General features: G+C 39.0%; 1 protein-coding gene across 4 annotated transcripts in view; it reads right to left on the reverse strand.

Annotated features, from left to right (window-relative positions):
• Positions 1-22643, reverse strand: part of sws (patatin like phospholipase domain containing sws) — an 874342-nt gene that overhangs the window by 735772 nt on the left and 115927 nt on the right. For all 4 annotated transcript variants that reach the window (XM_067138236.2, XM_067138235.2, XM_067138234.2 and 1 more), the window contains exon 5: positions 9142-9239. In XM_067138236.2, coding sequence (XP_066994337.1) covers positions 9142-9239 — 98 coding nt within the window. The remainder of the gene's footprint in view (positions 1-9141; positions 9240-22643) is intronic.

The raw sequence follows: 22643 nt of genomic DNA on the forward strand, positions 1-22643 counted from the left end.
CGTCAGCACCAGCCTTGCCAGGTCTGTACACACCAAACACATCACGCTGCCTATTATCTATAGAGATAAGTCTTACACCTAGAATTTCATGTTTCTCATCCTTAACTTTTACATAGTTGTTCTTTCACCAGTATGAGTACCCCCCACCCCCCACCCCCCCCACCCCCCATCCTTCTCCTCCTCCTACTGTTTCTAACTCTGTCTACAATTAACTCTCCAGTTCCGTGAGAAAATTTCCATAATATCACTTCTCAGGCATGATTGAATTCCTACTACAATATCTGGTGAACATACACTGTATCTATTAAATTTTATGTCTGACCATGGTATCCCACTACAGTACTGGAGTAGACCACACAGTCAGCAACTCAAAGCTGAGGTCGGTGGCAAGAAATAACTCAACCTCTAAGGAGGCCAACGGCTTAGGGTGGATGACCCTCCTTAGGTAGGATGGTGGTCCTGCTCATTTGAGGAAATGGCACTGGAATCTACCATGCAGAGTCTGTTTTCAAGGTTGGAAGTGGCTTGCAAAAAGTCTCTGTTCTCCATGTTAGGGTCAGCCTCATCAAATACCTGGCAGCAGGGATAAAATGCTTCAACATCAGACGCTTTGACAAGCCAGCTGGTAAAAACATTTGTCACATCTGATGAACATGGCTGGAAGTAATCTTATCACACGAACAGCTTGGGCGTCCCCTGCAGTAAGCGACGCACATCATCTTCGCTTAAATGGTGCAAGAAATGGGTGAGAGCTACCCACTTAAGAGCGGTGTGGGCTACAGAAGCGAGTCCAGCAAACTCGATTGGCCACCATCAAATTCAATACTGTTACAAGTCGTAGTTGTGAACTAGCTGATGTCTTGAAGTAACATTACATCAATACCGCCTGCATCCAAGAAACCAAGTGGACCGGCTCAAAGGCTAAAGAAATCTGAAGAGGATATAAGTTGTTCTACCATGAAAAGACATCCAAACAGAATGGCGCAGGCACTGATATGAGTTTGGAGCTGAGATATAGCGTCACTGAAGTCTTCTGTTTATCTGACCAACTTATGTCTAATATGATCGAAAGTAGAAAAAAGTGCCTTGCGTGTGCTCTCCTGCTAAACACCACAAACTGGCTGAGCTGATAATGAAAAAGAGGAACTTTGGGTTAGCCCTGAAAATTATCTCTTAACCCTCAATGAGAACGAGCTCTTATTTGTTGGTGGCAATCTCAATGGACACGTCGGACAAAGTTGAGATGGTTGTGATAGAATACATGGTGGTCTGGGCTTTGGATTGAGGAACGAGGATGGAAACTGAAGGATATTGTATTACTTATTTAAAGAAATGTGATAGGTGGAACAGATCTTGAAGTGTAATATGGAACACATTGTCTATTGCCTGCATAAATGTAAAAGCTGCAGAAAGTGAAACTCCACATAATAACCTATCTTTATACAAAGTATTCTATCAACAAAACTACAGGTATTTAAACAAAAAAGATATTATCTTCTATTTCCCCCAACCCAAAATCATTACGATAAGAAAGAACACTTTCAACAGCCAACCACTCATCAGCGTATCCAACACTTTGTTCTTCTCTCTGTTAACCACACAGGAACTCGCAAGCTCCAACCCTTGGTTACAGGAAGATTTTCAAAACCTAGCTCCAATCATCACTGCCACGGCTATAAACAAAATGGAAAATGGAAAGGCGACCGGACCAGATGACCTACCAGCTGAAGTATGGAGGCTGCTTTAGCCTGAAGCAGCTCAGTTCCAGCATATCTGTTCATAAAATAACTGATGAATGATGTAGTGACTTCTTCAGTTATAGACCAATCCGCTTGCTTTGCCACACTAACAAGATTTTCAAACATGTCCTGGACGTGTGTCTTCACAATACTGTTGATGTCACTCTGAACCAATGTGTTTTATGTAAGGTAGAGGAACAGTCGATGCCATACATACCACACGTCTCGTAACGGAATGCCACCAAGAGAAATGGAAACCATTCCACATGGCATTCCTGGATCTCGAAAAGGCATTTGCTGAAGCGCCATATGATCTTATTTTGTACGCATTCAGATTGCACAGTGTACCAGAAGTTTATGTTCAATGGATTCAGCTCCTATATTGGAATGTCACCAGCTATGTCTGATGTTCTTCAGAAATCTTTGCATCACCATTTAATATCCAGATCAGCATGCATCCGGGATTGGCATTGTCACCGCTTTTGTTCATCCTGTGCGTGGACATCATCACTGTAGATGTGCAGATACCACATCCTTGGACTCTTGTTTATGCTGATTATATCATGGTCCCCTGCAAATCTCGACAAGAACTACAACAGCTAATCTAACACTGGAAAAGTCACTTGTATAAATATGGACTGCGACTTAACGTCAGGAAAACTGAATACTTGGAGTGTGGAAAACAATGAAATGGTCCATTAACATCAATGGTCGTGATACTATATAGGCTTTTGGGCTTATGCCATGTCAAGAAAATAAGGTGAAATTCTTTACGTTTCGCAGAGAACTGTGCTCTGCGTCATCAGAATAAAATCTCAGTTGTCAACTAGAAAGGCTTCTTAAACAATGACTTTTTGAAATTTAGACATTATAATAGAAGTGGGAATGGTGTGTTCATTCGTCACTAGATGGCTCCCCGGACATGGCACAGCGCATCGAAGCTGATACGTTGGTGGCGAAGATATATCCATTAAATTACTTAATTCTATTCCTTTCTTTACAATAATTCTAAAATTTAACATTAACAACTTGTCATTCTTACTTGACTTCCAGCTTCCTATACTCCCATCAATGCTCCCTAGTCTAAATGAATGAAGATCCCCATTTTCTACCCACCCATTAGAATCTACAAATCTCACTCCCAATTCTCCACATCCCAATTCCATAGTCTCACTTTGAGCCCCAATCACCCTCCAAGTCAGTACCTATCTACACAGTATCCAGTTGACAGCAATGTCTGCTTCCTTAAACTTTATCCGTGCTGCTGTAACCAGATCCCACACATCCCATACGTTGTTGGTACCAGCGTGGAAAATTACCACCTTCTCCTTACCATCTTCGTTCCCTTCTATTTTCCGCAATATCTGCCTTAACATAATTATTGGATAACACTCTACTCTGGTTCACTTTCCTCCACAAACTTTTCCCACCTGCCTAACAATTGAGTCACCAATGACCAAAATCTCAACCCCATCCTCCTCATTTGATCCCCTCCTCTCCTGGTCTCCCTTAACTTTCCTGACTGTTACAGAACCTACTTCCTCCTCCCTTCCCTCCCTCTCACCACCCTGTTCCACCTCCCTCATCCTATCCTTTAATCTGCGTTTCCCTTTCTTGTTGCCCCACACCTCCTCTGTAACACTTCCCTGATCTTGATTTTCCCTCTACTGATCTACCTACACTGAATCATACCAATTAATCACCAACACCCCTCTGGAACACTTTCCCCTAGGAAAACCCTTGGCCCTTCCCCTTAAAACATTACCCCACCTGTCTTCCACGACTTCTCCCCTTCCTTCCCCTCCTTCTCACCTACCTACCGTATCCTGTACATAGACTGAAGGAGACCTATCTTCATTCCTGTCCACCGGTATAAGCCTAGTTATCTCCCTCAGACTCGCTCTCTCTTCCCTCATCTTCCGTATTTCCCACTCACACCCCCAGTCCTGACACATGCCTACCTCAAACATTTTTATCTCTTCTAAGAAATGTGAAATATCAACAGAAATAAAACAGCATATTCTATGAACAGAAGAATATGTCAGAGATAGGAAATAATAATATACAAAGATTTTTTAAAACTAATTAATGAACGTAGGTTTTCGTGGCCCATTATATTAAAATAAAGAAATAAGGGCTTGTACTACGAGAGCCAGATAAAAGTGCGGTTTAAATTTATGTGGCAGTTTGCACATTTATCTGGAAGTTCGATTGAAAACGCATACGACGACTTTCGTTTATGTGCAATCTGGGAGAATATTCTCGAGTTTAGGTATGCTGAAGTTAGAAAGGTAGTTAACGCTCCTATCTGGGACTTTGCTCCTATCAGGGACGCTACTGTAAGAATCAAGATGGCTACGCATCAAGACAAATATACATTTGCATAATGCTCTACGAAAAATAAGTTGTTGTAATGTAATCTATGTATATATTTATAAAATATATCATGTTTCCTGCCTGGCTATCACAGAATTTTTAAAGATTTCCCAAACTAGCAAGTTCTTGCTAATGACTATATAAGTTACGTGCAAATAACTCAACAGCAAGCTTCCTAGGTAGCCGTAGTCGTTGCGGCAACATCCTTTTGCTGCCACCCAGTTATTTATGGGTTTGAGCCCCAATAGACCATGATTTTTTTACCTTCTAAATGTTAGTTGGTAGGGTGCTAGAGGTGATAGTAAACATTTCCATATCATTCAAGTGCATGTCAAAAGCTTGGGTTGAATTCCAAATCTATCCGCGACGCACGTATGAAGTAAAGGTATACGACGTTGTTCATAGTGGTTCGTTCATCAAATGAGGACATTAAGGAGGTTATATTTCTTTCACTTCATAACAACTTGCAACTAAATATTTACACTAAAGTGAGATATATATATATATGCTTGCCAGTTACTATTCTAACACTGTCTTGGAAAAAAGAAACTAACCAGGCGTACTTATTGAATAGCAACAATAAATTGAATTAATAATAAAATTCATGATCCTACACCACATTACAAATATAAACTTTACTTTTGCCGTAACGCGCATCGTCATAAATAGTATTAGGAAAAAAAAAGATTATACCATGTGGTAGGAATTATTTAATAAGATACATAACCTGAATCTTAACTTTTGTGTCCAGGTTACATTTTCAGTCTTTTTACTTTCTACAACAATTTCTGAGTTTTGTTACAGAGTTAATTTTAACATTTCTTCATATGTCTTCCTAATTCTGTGTTTGACCTGAACTTCCACATTATAGCTTAATAAGAGCCAGTAATACAATTTAAAAAGAAATAGCGCTAAACAAATGAAAACACCAGGGAACACATATGCCACAACGCTAAATTTCACTATATTTTCAGTAACCTTATTACCAACGCAATAAAAATGTTACTACATCTTCCGCATAACAATACCGTTATTAAAATCCATTGGTAGTATGCAAGAAAATATTTAACTTCTAGTTTGCAAAACTGCAGCCTACGTATCTAGCTGTTTATCTGACAGTCGTAGTACAGGCCCTAAATATGCTAACTGGATTAAAGCCACATATGTATTTAACAAAGCCAAGCTTTCCGCTAAATTACATTGACCTCCTTCAGGGCATGTGAAGGTCTACCTCCGACAGTGAGCAAAGAAATTTTTCGAAGGAACGTGGAAGTCACGACCATACTATCCACGGCCCCTACACTAAGTGGACTCTGGGATCGTCGCACTGTGCTGTGGTGGTTGGGAAGTTACTGATTCACTGCCCTCTGTCAACAGTTTCTTGAGTGTGTCACGCTGTGCCACGGTGGTGTTATGCATGTATTTCTGGAGTACAGGTCCCCACGTATTTGATAACTTAAAGCAGTCTTCCCTGTTGATGTTATTTGGCTTCCCTTACAAGTGGAGCATAGAAGTCTTCTACATGCGCGATGACCTTCACCTAGTCAGAGAGGATTTCATGGTCTGTACTATAGAAGTGATCTGCTATGGCAGACTGGCTTGTAGCATTTTCCGTGGAGGATGATACGAGTGACATTCTTGACTGACCAGATGTGTTCCTTCACCCTGGTGTTAACAAGCCTTTTTGTCATGCCAATATATGAGCAACCACAACCACATGAAAAAGGTGGTTTTTCTTTGACTGGTCGAAATAGGGATTTGAGCTTCCAGTCTGAGGTGAAAACCGGAATTATATGGGAGAAGACTGAAAACCATCTTCAGGGCTGCCGACAGTGAGGTTTGAACCCACTTCCTCCCAAACACAAGCTCACAGCTGAGCGATCGTAACTCTACGGCAAACTTGCTTGGTTTACAAAGATTTCATGACAATAATACGAGCATGAAACTGATAAAATAACTACACTACAATTATTTTACCTAGACATATCCTTATTATTAAATACTAGGAATAATAGGCTAACTACAGAAATATGTAGTTACACTAAATACTCATACGCGTTAAGCCCTTATTGAAGTAATTTAATCAATCAGTCATTTCTTCAAATGTACAGAGAATATTTCATTTTTATTAAGTCTCAGTTATGGCAAGAAACATCTACATTCAGCAGTACATGTTGCAATTTCTGCAGGGAACTTGGAGCTCGGGTTTGTTGCTCACCAGCTAAGTTTAGAAGGAGGAATTTTGATATGACGTACACAAAGCAGAACAAGGAAACAATAGAACTCCAATGGCCAGACCAACGGACAACATTTTGGAGGCCCAGTGAGAAGCTACAGGAGCTGCAAATATATGTTTGAAGTAAGCGTCAGGTACGCGATGTGTTGACCCAATGAAATGATAGAGCCACAGTCAATCTGGCTAGGCATTGGTCTATGCGAGTGATGGCCCCGATCGAGGATATGACAGCGTCTTAGAGGACAAATTGATGAAAGCAATGAGCTATGCTATTATTCGGTGAGATTCTGTGCAGGTAACATCAAGAGAAGTATTATTTACGCGAATGCGGGTCAGAACTTACATTTCTTGATTGTGTGGTGACTTCAACTTTGGTTTAAGATGCTCAGTCTGCATTTCAACTATTTAAGATGTTAAACTTTTGAGAATGGCTTTTATTTTTCAATTTCCAGAGGGAAGAACAGTTTCCATATAGTCATTCAATGTTTGGTAGCTTACCGGTGTAAACAGATTTTACGAGAACATCAAATTCAGTAATTTCCAGTTCTGCATTTAAATGGGAAATATTTGACCTAGTTACGGGATTAGATAAGAGAAGTTGTTCTGCGACTGAATGGGAACTGGTTTCATGGTCAGTGGAAATTATCCCAGCTGTAGTATTCTAGTAAGTAGTGGGTTAATCTTGACCCAGTTTCCTACACCGTGAACGAGAGGATGCTTTAGACGATATCCAGAAGCAGAAGCAGCGACAGAGACCACAAGATTACAGTTCTACGCCAGGATGGCGACTCAAGGGCTGATCCAAGTCTTTTCTAAAGGCATCATCTTTGCTATGGCTGGTTAAAACGATGGGGGCCGGCTGTCCGAAAGGCTGGCGGAAATAAGTCAATGAAATAGATGAGTACAAAAATTTTCAATGTAATTATGTGTATGAACGTGTTTTAATGTTGCAAAAGGGGATAGGTTAGTTTTTATATTTAATTTCAGTAAATTTTGCTTTGTTTGGTAGATAATATTAATACCTTGAATGATAATTCAGATTATATTGAGTCATTTTAATTTATTCTTCCACCTAATCAGTACATTATTGACTAGGCAGATTATTCATCTCTCTATTTACGGTGACCCCTTTGGGTCAGCAACATCCGCTCCCTACTTTTAATGGATTATTACATGACAAAGGGAGGCGTAGACACGATTGACCAAACGAGCAATATTTTCAGTGTTTCATGCATTACAAGGTGATGGCCTATGCCAGTAGTTTACTCGTTGTTGAACATAGCTGGTATAAAGTTCAAGTACTGTTCAAATCCAAAAAATTGAAGGTAACCAGAAGGAATTTTCTGAAATGATTGTCTTCGCACCTCATAGAAAGAGCAATCATAAAGTCACTGCCGTCTGATATCAGAGTATTCCTCTGGGTTAATTTTGAAAACAACACTATAACTAGTCCCCATTATTACAAACACATGACCTGCAAGTAGGCGCCAAACAGCTGAAGTAGGAAAAAAAAAACATAAAATGCCACACACAGATTCTGGCGGATGATTTAGTGCTATTGCACCCCCCAGCACTAAGAGTTAACTGTGTAAAATGAATGAATAATAATATTTCTTAGTGCTTGGGAGTCAACATCACCCAGCAATATTTCTAAAGAAAATGGTTTTCTTTTCTTGTCTTGTCTTGAGTTGATCATCTGGAGCCAGTAGCTTCTGCTATTAAACTGTCTTTCCTGATATGACATTGTTCTTTGAGAAACGTTCAATGAGGGCTACCTTTAATAGATAGGTATATATGGACTTCCTGTAGAGCTTTTTATACTCAACAATTCTTCCATATGTACTTGAGTTTATCTTTAATGATTTAAGCTGTGTAAGCCATGGAAGTGCTTAGATGACAGTTTTCTTTTTTACTTCATTAAAATCATCACTGCTTGGCTCTCTTCAGTCATTGATTATTACTTCATCCACCTAAAACTTCCTCCAGAAATGCTCTACACAACGGTGAAAACTGCATCACAATCTGTTTGGTGGTTCTTGAGACTAGCCTACACAAACACAGAAAGATACCTCCTGGGGACCTTATTTTATAATAGGTATAGATTTTGTGATGAAAGAACGAGAACATGTACGTCACTACTTCCTAAGGGGACATTACTGACAATTCACTAATAATCACATTTCCCAACAGGATTCCATACTGGTTGATGGATTACTTTTCTATGATAATTTTTTGATGATCATACTTTATTTCCTGGAGTGACAAAACAACTCAAAAACAATGAAAGTAGTACCTGAGCCTGCAGATTAACCATATACTTGATTACAGATAATAATGGAAAATATTAGAATTCGGAAAATAGTACATTAGTAATGTATGATATTTAAAAAACTCAAAAATAGAATGTGCTTACCTATAATTATGATAATTGCACAATATTAATTTAGTAAAGAGAGAACTTTTAAAGAAACAAGCATACTTAAATCACAACAGAGCGTAACATGAAATAGTAAAACTATGTTTTGTAACTGAAAGAACAAGAAAATCCACCTGGCATTTGTGTAAAATATTGAACCATGTCTAAATTTCCTGAGTCAAGGATCCAAAGTACATTACAATTTATGCAAGAACTGAAGGAAAGTATTTAGACATAAAATGTGAGAAAAATTATACTGCAAAACAATCAACACACGTTTTAAGAACCTAAAACTGGAAAATTTGAATGATGAAATGGAAATAATCAAGAAAAGTTCCAAATATATATAGGTAACTAAGTGCATTAATGCCTACCTTATGCTTTGGAGCATGTATAATGCATCTGGGGGGACTCTCTGGTCATCCTTGCTGGTCACATCTTCTTCCAAATACTCAGCGGGAGGCTCTAACACCTAACAGAATATGAAACAGATAGATAAATATTCCCATATTAGGGACTTGAAAAATTTCAGATCATCATAATCATCATCTTGGTTCTACCAACTACTTCTACAATTTTCAGAGGTGCTTAGGTAACAGAATTTTGTCCTACAAGAGTTCTTTTACATGCCAGTAAATCTACCGGCATGAGGCTGATGTATATGAGCACCTTCAAAAACCACTGGGCTGAGCTAGGATCGATCTTGCCAATTTGTGCTCAGAAAGTCAGCGCTTTAATCACCTGAGCCACTCAATCTGGTAGTCATCAGTTTAACCCAAGAAGTACTAAGGATCTCTAAAAGTCACTCACTGCACCTTCCTGTGGTGCCAGGATTGCTTTTTGAGATCCTCAGTAAATGTGTGTGTTCTTGACTGCTATGTCATATGTTGGTGAAACATACGTACTACATCAACATGAATGTCTCTAGTTCACACTTATCTCCACTATTGTTGCTTTTGGTAGTAATTGTTGGAGTTACATATCTATTCAAATCTCGTATCTAGTAGTTGTCTTGTGACTGTAGTAAAGAAACATGGCACCGTCGAAATTAAAAACAATGCTAACTGAATCAGATATTCTACAAACATTTGAAGAGGGCAGTGACTTCAGTGAAATTGATAGTGAAAATGATTCTGAGGACAATGAAAATCCAGGTGAAGCTGTAGGAAGTTTGAATAATTTGTCAAATGACAAATGACGATACACCATTGCAGACAACTGAGGAAGTGCACTGTATGTGCGACAACATAAAAGCAACGGCAATCCAGACACTGGTATAGAGGATGTAATGTGGGAGTCTATGAAACATGCTGGAATCAATTGGAGCACTAGCCAAGAAAGCTCTATGAAAATGTGCTCCTTCCTTTTTATCATGCTTGTACTTTGGAACTCATCTTCTGAACGTGTGTGATGCTAGAGAAGATCGAGAAAACTTTTACTGATAGGTTCGATACGTAACAGGATACACTGCTTTAAAACACTCAATAAATGGTGTAATATCCTATGCAATGTGTATTGTAATTCACCAGAACCCTCAAATTTTGCAAATGGATATAAATTTTAGAAGAAAGTTTTAAAGAGAAGTTTTAAACTAGAACAGAGGACTTAGGGGAAAAATTTTCTACACAACCTGAGTTTAGAAAATTGATTATCAGCTTGGATCCCACAAGTTTCATTAAGCAAGAAGTTCTGTATCAACATCATCATTACGATGCCATCTCCCTATAAAGGTTGGTGATGCAATTCATTATTATTATTATTATTATTATTATTATTATTATTATTTGCAAAACAATGGTTTGAAAGATTTCAATAGAAGTCTGCTCATTCTAGGGCTGCAAGTCTTTACACCAGGAATTTCTCTGTCTCCCCACAGATCTTTGTCCTTTAATTTTCCCCTCAATGTCGAGCTGTTGCCCAATGTACCTGAGCTTCCACTCCTTGATGACTGTTAGAAGCTCCTTTTTATTATTTAACAAGTTGAGTCTTCCTTTTTACCCAGGATACCCAGAGCATTCTTCTGTACAAGTACATTTTGAAAGCTTTAATCCACCTCTTCAACAAATAGCTGAGCATTCAGCCTTCAAAACTATACAGAAGGACAGGGAAATAGCATCGCAACATCCAAACTCGGAGCTGAACGTTGAGATCTCTAACGGTGTATAGCGCCCTCGTACATTTTTTTTCCTTTGCATTTAGGCCATCTGCAGACCACGGTGCTTGTGTTCTAGCTGTGTTTTTGTCGTCACCTGCCGCTTTTGGCATACTGGATTGTGTTCATAACGGCCTCTTGGCCTTCCTGTTGGCCAAGTATTCCTTTATTTTCTCGCTGAATTCTTTCCTGTGCTCCTCTGACCAATTCTCGGCTCCTTTGTGGCTAGCTGATGTAAGGGATGTTAGGAAAGGTTTAGTTTTGAACATTGAACGGTAAGCATTCCTGTCAGTTATGGCGGCTTGATTAATATTAAGCTCTGCAAGATTTTTGTCCACTTGCTTGGTCCAGGGGAATCCAGTAGCTTTGCCTTTGTTAGCAACCTTGAAGATCTTATGGGATAATCTATAAGGATCCATTCTGTGCAGGTGTCCATAGAAAGTCAGACGTTTTCTTCTGATGGCATCTATGAAGTTTTCTTGATGCTGGTAGACCTGACTGTTGGGTTTGTACCATCGCCTTCCACCTTATATTTTTGGCTTGTCTAATCCCGTATAAGATTTTATTTTTTGACTCACAATGCTTGTTCACTAGAGTCCAAAGGTATTTTAAGGATGACACTTGTTGAATGATAGTGTTGTTTATGTACAGGCAGGTCTGTTTTGTTGTTTTCAGCATTACTTTGGTATTGCCAATATTCATGAACAGACTAAATGCAGCACTAACCCTTATAATATTATTAAGTAATAATTTGAAGATCGGGAAGGCAACTAACTGGCTAACACAACAGTTTCATCACCAAAGCAAAGTAAAGCAGCTCTAATCCTTATAATATTATTAAGTAATAATTTGAAGATCAGTAAGGCAACTAACTGGCTAACACAACAGTTTCATCAGCAAAGCAGGTATTACTAATGACACTGCCACTGATACTGATGCCTAGAAGCTTCTCTGAACACAGCCTCAGAGTAGATATTAAAAAGGAAAGCGGACAGGACACAGCCATGACGCATACTTATCCGTATGTATATGTCCTAAGTTGTGGCTCTCTCTCTTTTGATATCGGCTGTCTGGTTCTAGTAGAGCTGAGTGATGATATGTAGATCACCAGCATCAACACCAGTAGCTTTTGAAATCTCAAGCTTTGCATGAGGTATGCTATTGAAAGATTTTCATTATCAAAGTTTATAATTTTCATATTCTGTATTGATGACAATATAATTATTGTAGATAAATGAGGTAATCCACCTAATCATTACAATATAAAATTAGTACTTTAATTATGGCACTAGTTTCAGCCTATTGATAACAGATTATCATCAGCCATAAGGTCTTCACATACTTAAAAATATCTAATTGGCCATACATATAATAAAAATAGATAGCACAACACTTAAATAGTTTGATCTAATATTCAATATACACTAAAATAAGTCACTGTTTTGATGATGTAACACAACTCTTGAAAATTCTCATGATCTATTAATATACTTCAATAAATATAAACCACTGCCTTGAAGATCTATAAATAATTTGTTGAACACTTGTATATAAAAGCAATTGGTGAAAAATTTACGTAGAATACATTGATGTTAAATTCATCTTAGTTGATTATGTTACGAAACAAAGATAATTACCAACAGACCATGAGAATTTTCAAGTGTGTTAATTATGGTACTAGTTTCGGCCTATTAATATTAGGCCATTCATCAGTCATAAGGTCTTAAAACACTTAAAAAACTAATTGGCAATACATATAATAAAAATAGATAGTATAACACTTGAAAATTAAAACATTCAAAGAGAAAAGAGCCTTGCAAGTTCCCAGTACATTTTTTAAACCACAATGGGTATGATGAACTTGGCATTCACATTTCGTGTAGATATAAGAGTGGATGATACATAGGAATATAACCGGGCGAGTTGGCCGTGCGCGTAGAGGCGCGCGGCTGTGAGCTTGCAATACCAATATAAATGGTCCGTTATTGGACATTATAAATTTTCCAGCTAGCTCATTCTTGGTTGCCAGCGTTTCGCCCTTGTGTGCTAGGGTGGGCTCATCAGTTGGTACCTAGCACACCTACCAATACGCTGGCTAGTGCATACCGTGGAGGCCACTGCATAGGCTAACTGGAGCCACCGGCAGTGCCAATGCACTAAGAGACTTTGTCTCATCACTAAAAATTGATGCCTGCTTGGCCATCAGATGATATAGATGTTGATTCCCATAGGGAATCTGAAATATTTGTCCTGAATGAGCAAATTTATAATACCAATATAAATGGTCCGTTATTGGACATTATAAATTTTCCAGCTAGCTCATTCGTCTCTTAGTCTCTTAGTGCATTGGCACTGCCGGAGGCTCCAGTTAGCCTACGCAGTGGCCTCCACGGTATGCACTAGCCAGCGTATTGGTAGGTGTGCTAGGTACCAACTGATGAGCCCACCCTAGCACACGAGGGCGAAACGCTGGCAACCAAGAATGAGCTAGCTGGAAAATTTATAATGTCCAATAACGGACCATTTATATTGGTATTATAAATTTGCTCATTCAGGACAAATATTTCAGATTCCCTATGGGAATCAACATCAATATCATGTGAGCTTGCATCCGGGAGATAGTAGGTTCGAATCCCACTATCTGCAGCCCTGAAAATGGTTTTCCGTGGTTTCCCATTTTCACACCAGGCAAATGCTGGGGCTGTACCTTAATTAAGGCCACGGCCGCTTCCTTCCAACTCCTAGGCCTTTCCTATCCCATCGTCGCCATAAGACCTAACTGTGTCGGTGTGACGTAAAGCCCCTAGCAAAAAAAAAGAATACATGACATGGGACATTAGACTGATCATGCAATAATCATCACAATGCAATGCTCTACCCTATACAGGTAGAATAACAAATACTGAATCAGTCAGATGAAATTCTCTCAACTTTATAAACTACATTGAATAGTGCAGTTCGCAGGTCTAGGCCTCTATCACCACCTTGAGCGATGAGTTTGAGAGTTTCTGTGCGTATTTTATCTGGACCCATAGCTTTATCATCCTTCTGGAGCTTGAGTACATACAATACTTCCGCTTTTGTTAAGTCAGGACTTGCTTCGCTGCATTTATCAATACATACTCTTTCCAGCACTTCAGCTTTTCTTCAATTACCACCAAGATAATATTAGGTTTGTTCCAACACACAGTTCAGAACGAGTTCTCAACTGATACCAACAACTGTGAATGCGCAAGCACATACTGAGTACCATTCAGAACCGGTTCGTTATTGCAGCGTGTTGGAACGCAAATAGAATCGTTCCGTGTGTAATCAGCGTCACGTGGTGATAGGGAGAAACGAATCATTTATTTGGCGGGTACTTGATTACTGTAATGAGGAGATAAGGAATGAATTATGTCTACATTCTTAATGTATTGACAATGTCATTCCAAATTTTTTTTAGCATCTCTATCATCGTCATAGTCCTCAACGTCGCCTATTTCCTGTTGAGACAAGGCCCTTTCCACAATAATGTTGATGCCATTCTCTTCCAATACAGCATCACTTAAACATGGATGGAACACTAAATACTGTAGGTATAGAATAAAAGCCTTTCCTATTTATATAGGAATCCGGGTCATTTCCTGGTTTGTCAATTTTTATGTGAGAGCCATCGATGGCCCCAATAACACCTGGAAACCCCCTTTTTCTCAAATGTAGTTCACTGTTCCCTTTTTTCAATTTTTGTAGGCCAGGTGATTATTTGAGCAGATAGATAGATAGATTGCTCAAAAACAGAACAACTCTTTGGAGCACCCTGTGTAAAGAGCTAATGGTAACATCAAATCTGTCAGCAACATCTCTGAAACTTGCAGTTTGATGCCTCATGAACTGCAGAAATATGAGAACCTGAAATTAGCAATGCATATGTATTATGCCAAAGATGAATAGAATACATGTATACACTTTTGCTGAGAAATGAATGCACGAAGTGTAGTCAACTAGAAATTACCACTGCTGACCCGACTTAGAGCTGATAGTTTTTCATACTGCCCATAGTGCCTTTTAAACTGAGGAGTTTGCTGAAACTGCTCAGTAATATTCTCAACAACTGCCCGAGTGACCCGAAAATGTTATAAAAAATGAATCATCTTCATACTGAGGGACTGTTTGTTCTGAAACTATAAAGGTATAAGCAATAAGTCTATGATCCTTTTCACCAGAATTTAATCATGGTGTATACACATACGAATTAAAAAATTTATTTTCCAAATGGTATATGGTATTTTCTTACTTACTTCCTTCGGCCATTACCTCATTCTACATTTGAATGAATGCACATATTTTCAGAAATGATTGAAATGTCCTTTGCTCAGATATTCCATTCTTTTATCCCCATTCCCACAAGTGAATATTTCCCCCCGGTTATTATGCCATTGGCGTAACGTTATTTTAAACTCATGATCAAACCTACCTCTATGAACACCTTCAGTCTTTAATCTCTTTCCATTATTCTCCCAAGCACTCTCCCCTATAGGCCCTATATGCCACGTAATACCCTCATTCTTGCTCTCAACCTCCTTTCTGTCAAACTTTCCCTTGCAAGTTTCCTTAGCATGATACTAACACTGCTGGTCATTCTGTGGTCCCCATCACATAACTAACCTGCTTTCCTCTGTACCCACTCCAATTCTTTTACAAAAAATTCTTGATAAGGATCCCTTACCTGCGAAGCATACTCCAGTTGAGGTCTCACAAGTATTAAACATGCCATCTCTTTTATACTCCTGCTAGTTACTTTTAATATCTGCATTGCAATGTGCAGTGACCTAAATGCTTTACTGACTACATACCGTACCTTATATGTCTTCCCCAGTGAGATTTACCACTGCCTGATGTGACCCCAAAGTAATCTACAATTATCTTCAAAATTCACCTTCCCCCCCCCCCCTAGCAATTCTGCACTATCCTGCATGTCTTGTTCCTGAAACTAACTGCTTGACTCCTTTCAACATTCATTTTCATCCCATTTTTCTGAGTCCAGATACTGTATGTATTTTGTCCAGATCCTCCTGCAATATTTTAAACTCATCTAAACAGTTCACTTTTCTATATACAATTTGCAAGTTCAAACCTTCTTTTATATTGTTCACAAAAATTACAAAAATGTAAAGGCTCCAGTTTGCTGCCCTCTCCTACAACCCTCCCCAATTTCTGAGGTTCTGTTAATGACCCATCTGCCTCCTATCCAGTCCTGTTTTCATCATTTTCTTGATAAGTATCATGGTATACTCTGTGAAAAGCTTTAGACAAGTCTATTGCTATACAATCCAACTGTTCACTCTTGTCTAAAACCTCTGACACATCCTGAGCTCTCCTGTCTCGCATTCTAGGTCTGGAATTTTATTTTGTACCCCCTTCTGTGTTTTAATATAGGTATACATATTTCTCCCCCTGTCCTTACTCTCTGCTGTGCTTACTCTCAAGGAAATCCTTTGCCTTCTTTTTTACCTTATTTAATTCCCTTTGTAACAATTACAGTTTCACCCATTTCATACTCCTTTTCTAATTTTATTCCTTGTCACCCTATTTAGTCTCTTGACTCCCTATTGTAGTATGATGGATCTTTGTATTGCCGACAGTTTTAATCAGCACCTCTCCTCTTTCCCTTTCCAGAAGTACATTTTTGAGTCCTCCCCATAGCAATTCTACATTTTCCCATCCATTTATCCTCTTGTTAAAATTTTTTGCAAAGAAAGATCCTATTGTTTCTGTGTCTGCCTTACCATACAACTTAACTATCTTCCTTTCTCTTTTCTCTCCTCTTGCTTCAGTGTTAATTTCTAACAACAACAACAACAACAACAACAACAACAACAACAACAACAACAACAACAACAACAACAACAACAACAACAACAACAACAACAACAACAACAACAACAACAACAACAACAACAACAACAACAACAACAACAACAACAATAATAATAATGCTATTTGCTCTACATCCCACTAACTAAGTTTATGGTTTTCGGATGCACCAAAGGCAAACTTAGTCCCACAGGAGTCTGAGCCACTCAGCCCAGCTAATTTCTAACATCACTACGCAATGATCACTCATTCCTTCTATTAGGTAACTATATTTTAATAAAGATTTCTTCAGGTTTGACCAGGAATACATCCAGAAAGTTATTACCCCTTTGAATTTTCCTTTACCAGTTTGGGTGTATTCACCTTACCAGATCAACCAGTTTGCTAAAAAGTTGGTCATGTTTCTTGGAGTTTAAATCCCCTTCCCAAAGCATGTCCATATTTAGGTCACCACCAGTGATAATACTTCTACCACATTCCTCGGCCTCCATACTGTATTAAATCATTCACTAATTTTACATCTCCCCTTTTCCCTATCTTCAAGGACACATCCTGAGCTCTCCTGTCTCCCATTTTAGGTCTGGAATTTTACTTTTTACCCCCTTCTGTGTTTTAATATAGCTGTTCATATTTCTCCATGCTGTCCCCCTTTCACTAGCTTACTCTCAAGAAAATCTTGTGCTGCTGATGTGAAGTCTAATACATAAAATTTCATTTTTATAACATTTTAATATTTCATGACTTGCAAAATTATTTATATCTAATAAGAAAACCCCAGCCCCCTGCTTTTCCTATTCCTCCTATAAATATGATAACCTTTTGGAAAAACATCCCCTCAGCATCACAATTGGGCAATTCAAAAAGAAAATTCAAGAGAGGGTCCAACCCACATAACCAGAGCATCTTGCACTTGAAAGTGGGCATAGACATAGTTGATTGGGTAAGCAACTATGGAGTTAAGGTTAGCACTCTGGACTCTAAATCCAGCGATCTGAGATCATATCTTGTTGGGACCTCCATAAACAGGTTCCAGGAAGGACATTCCAGGGAACATTAATGGACAAGGCAAGTTTACATGCGAGGATTTACAGAAGGCAGAAATTCTTAATTTTTTTAAAGGTACCAGTACAGCCATGACCTTAATGAAATTGCCTGGTGTGAAAATGGGAGACCATGGACAACCATTTTCAGGGCTGCCGACAGTGGGGGTTCGAACCCACTAACTTCCGAATGCAAACTCACAGATGCGAGACCGTAATCTGGCCAAAAACGAGACATTTATTGGAGCTCAGCAAATCGCAATACTTGTCTGGACGGAGGTACCTATACTGATATGTTCACATTAGGATTAAAATCTCGTGAAAAAACATTGTGCAATTAAGTTAAAATATTCATTACAGGCCATGAAGGCCCTTGGAATGGTGGAAGGTGAAGGCTTCCACTATTCGTAACCTCGGCTTCAGTATTATAGGCCTATCCTAATTATAAAGCTTGAATTGTTAGTTACCGTACCTAAATAATTTTCATTCTTTTTTCCTAAGGATGTTCATATCTAACTCATCCTCATTACTTAAGCTTTCCTCATAGAGGTCACTGTCACCATCTAAATCACTCATTTTCCTTAATTTCCAAAATCTCAAGAAATGTAGGGTTATGTCAGCTGTGAGGGTTACAGAAGAAGTGCAGTGCAGACCTAAGGGCGCAGATTGCGTTTTGAACTCATTGGAACAAACCTTTTAGTGCGCATGACCAAAACGTCTAGTTCTCGCTTTAGACCAAGAATTGTTTTCACCGGTTCGGAACCATTACGAACTAGTTCCGAATTATGTTGGAACAGCAAGCTGGGAATTCAGAACCGTTCAGAACCAATTCTCATTTATGTTGGAACACCCGTTGAGTTACCGCGCATGAGCAGACAGTTCAGAATCGATTCGGAATCGTGTTGGAACAAACCTATTATTGGCATCCCACAGTATAGCTTTATAGGGTTTGCAATATATCCAGACAAGTTCATTGATTTTCTTATGGATGTTAAACAAGTCATGTTTCTCCTGGAAATATTCTATTTTTCTGCTCCTTTCTACCAGCCAAAGTTCTTTTGCCTCCCTGCATTTTCTCTGCATTATCCTGTCCAACTCTTCATGTTTCAGTTTCTATTTTTGTTCCATAAGTTGTAATATTTCATCTGTCATCCATGGCTGGTTGACTGCTTGAATATCCAATGTCCCTTTCTTGGGTATCAATGAGTATGTTCCTTAGGCCACTCCACTGTGATTCAATATACATTCCTGAGCTGTTAACTGCACTCATCCACTCTTCAAGCTACAATGTTCTTTGAGCCAATGCCTCAAGGTAGTCAAGTCTCTTCACATCAATGCATCTAGGTGTTACTGAGTGTCTTATCTTGACAAAGTGATGGAGTTTTAAATCCATGACGGGATTGTGGATACTATTAACATCCACACCAGGGTGTGTTTTAGCCGCTTTCACAAACCTTACAGATGAAAACTGGATCATATGAACACCTCTAGTATTTCTCACACAAAGACCATCTGTCCAATGCCAAAGCCTATATTGTAAAACAAAAGCTAAAGGTTTCCACCTATTCAATACTGTTTGTTGTAACCTTTGAAAAGTTACATATATTTCTTGAAACTAGTTTCGGTCTTACCAGAGACCATCATCAGTCAAAATCAAAGTAAAGGAAAGGCATGAATAAAAAAAAAAAAAAATAAAAAAAAAAAAAATATATGAAGCAAGCATGAAAATCAAGAAAGTAAAGATTTTAAAAACACTTATCAAAATCACATGTCCTGTGCAAGCTCTTAGCTTTCCTCCAATTGGATTAATATGAAATTTATTACCTATAAAGCCTATATTTACGTTGAAGTCAGCAAAGACCACTATCGTTTCCCCTTTTTTGTAAGGGTCATCCCTAGTCAGATATATTCAATACCATTTTCCAATGTCTCGGAAAGATGTGTCACTTTTGACTTTTAATGGTGAAATTCTCAACTGGTGAAAAAGAAACAGCTATTTTCTCAAGAAAAAATAATAATTGTTTATATATCTACCTGCCTCAGAATTTGAAAACCTCTCTAAGTGCATTTTTACATTTTTACAGACACAAACAGGTCTTATGGCACAATGGGATAGGCCAGGGATAGGACAGAGAAGGAAGTGACCATGGCCTTAAGTAAGCTGTAGGTCCAGCAATTGTCTGATGTAAAAATGAGAAATCACAGAAAATCATCTTCAGGACTGTCGACAGTGGGGTTTGAACCCACTATCTCTCGAATCCAAGCAGACGGTTTCATAACCCAAACGATGAAGCCACATTTCAATTAAAACTCAAGTATTTTTATACTGAATATAAATTCTGTAACTAAAGCCTAAAATATACACTTTTAGAAGGGGAAAAGAGAGGGTTGAGAGAGCTGCACAATCACGGGAATGAATTTTAATCATGCTCACTAATACTGATCGTGCTACTAAGAGAACAAGAACATCAGTGTAGAAGAACTTGCTTCAATAATAAGTAAGTGTTGGTAAAGAAGATGCTATAAACAAATTTCAAAACATTTGTACAACAGGAAAGTAAATGTTTGTTGGACCCCAATGCACACTGGGCAATGAACATAAAATGATACACATGCAGGTGACCAGTCATCTCTGCGACAGACTGAGGCATAAGCAGAACAATATCTTAAATCCATAGTAACCAATGATGAAACCAGGAAAAATGGTTTCATTCCCGAGTCCCAACAGTCAGTGAGAAAGTAGTGTTATAACAGTTCTCCTAGACCCAAAAAAATCAAGGATAATCTTAGATGGAGTAATAATTCTGAGATTAAAAGGGACTTAACCATGTTAATCCCCTTCAGAAAGACAGGAACAACAACGCAGAAAATTTCACCAACATTTTAATGATAGAAGTGAAGAATAATATCCATTTCATGAGGAAACTCCCCTATGAACCATGTGGGCTTGCTGCAGTGGGATGGCTTGTGTGTCCCAATGAAGCACATAGCCAAGCCGTAGGTGCAACTGTATGAGATGGGTATCTGTCGAGAAACCAGACTAACAAATGGTACATTGAAAGGGGGGGGGGGGTAGTGTCCTTTCAGAAGCTGCAAGGGTGGCAGTCTGGATGACTGACTGATATGGCCTTGTAATAATATTTAACATGGCTTAGCCATGTTGGTACTGCTACACAGTTGAAAGTAATGGGAAACTACAGCCTTACCTAACCCCCGAGAACATGCCGCTCTGTCGGTAGGAACGATGTACTTACGATGGCTTCCTCTCGGGTAAAATATTCCAGACATAAAATAGTCCCCCATTCTGATCTCCAGGTGAAGACCACACGAGACCGCGGGGGGGAGGGGGGAAGGGGGGGGGGGGCGATAGCCAGGAAGATGTCTACTAACATTCTGTGAATCAGAACATGGAATGTTAGAAGTCTGAATTGATGTGGTAGGTTAGAGAACCTGAAAAGGGAAATGGATAGACTTAAGTTAGATTTACTTCGCATAAGTCAAGCACGCTGACAGAAGAGAAGAATTTTTGGTCAGACGACTACATAATAATCAGCACAAAATCAAATGGGAGAAATGCAAGAGTTGGTTTAATAATGAATAAGGAAATAGGGTACAAAGTAAGCTACTATGACCAGCATAGTGAAAGGATTATTGTTGCCAAGATAATCACCAATGGTTCATGGTGTGGGTTACTGAATCACGTCCTAGTTCATGAACCATGGGCAACGTCTGAGTGGCCTAATAAGTGGTCCCAAGAGTTGGGATACCAGTTGCTATGGAACGGGAGTAGGTATCTCGGACATATTCTGAGTCATGGCCCTCCTTGTGCTCAGGCAGCTAGGAATATACAATTCACTGGTGGTCCCAAACCCGTTAGAGGGGAGATCCTCACTTCGATTATGTGTAAAGATAGCATCCCGTTTTGCAGAACTCCCATATGACAGGCAAGGGACTCCTTGAAAACAACATTGCGAACGAAATGGAATTCGATAGGGAGCTGTCAATATTAATGGGGCTTATGGAAGAAAGAAAGTAGAACTGGCTGAGTCAGCAAAGAGGGTGCATCTAAATGTATTAGGAGTTAATGATATTGGGGTAAGGGAAGACAACGAGAAAAAGATAGGAGATTACAAAGTGTACTCAAAGGGTGTTAGAAAGGGAAGGGACGAGTGTGAAGTAAGACTGTTCATCCGGAATACTATTGCATGAAACACAGTTTCTGTTAGGCACGTAAATGAGTGAATGAAGTGGGTAGATTTGGTAGTTGGAAGAATTAGGAAGAGAATTATATCAGTATACTCACCATGTGAGAGTGCAGATGAGGATGAAGTTGAAATGTTTTATGAAGCATTGACTGACATTGTAGTTAGGGTCAACAGCACAAGAACGATAATACTAATGGGCTGTTTCAGTGCGAGAGTTGGAAATCGAACTGAAGGATACAAAAGTGCGATTGGTAAATGTGGGGAAGGTATGGAAGCTGAGAGGAATGGGAAGCATTTGCTGGACTTCTGTGCTAGTCTGGAATTAGCAGATACAAATACATTCTTCAAGCATAATTCACCGCTACATGGGAGGGGAGGGGCACCAGATCCCTAATAGACTATATCAAAACCAAGAATTCAGGAAATCTGTCAGGAATGTGAGGATATTCCAGGGATTTTTGATGATACAGACCACTATCTGACCTGTAGCGAACTAAGAACCTCTACGCCTAGGATAAAGTAAAATCTGTCTGCAGAAGGATAAAGGTAGAAAATCTCCAGGACGAGGCAATTAGCCAAAAGTATGTGGATATGATTAGTGAAAAGTTCCAAACAGTTGACAG

Source organism: Anabrus simplex, chromosome 1 (genome assembly GCF_040414725.1).
Source record: "Anabrus simplex isolate iqAnaSimp1 chromosome 1, ASM4041472v1, whole genome shotgun sequence".
Lineage (NCBI taxonomy): Eukaryota > Metazoa > Arthropoda > Insecta > Orthoptera > Tettigoniidae > Anabrus > Anabrus simplex.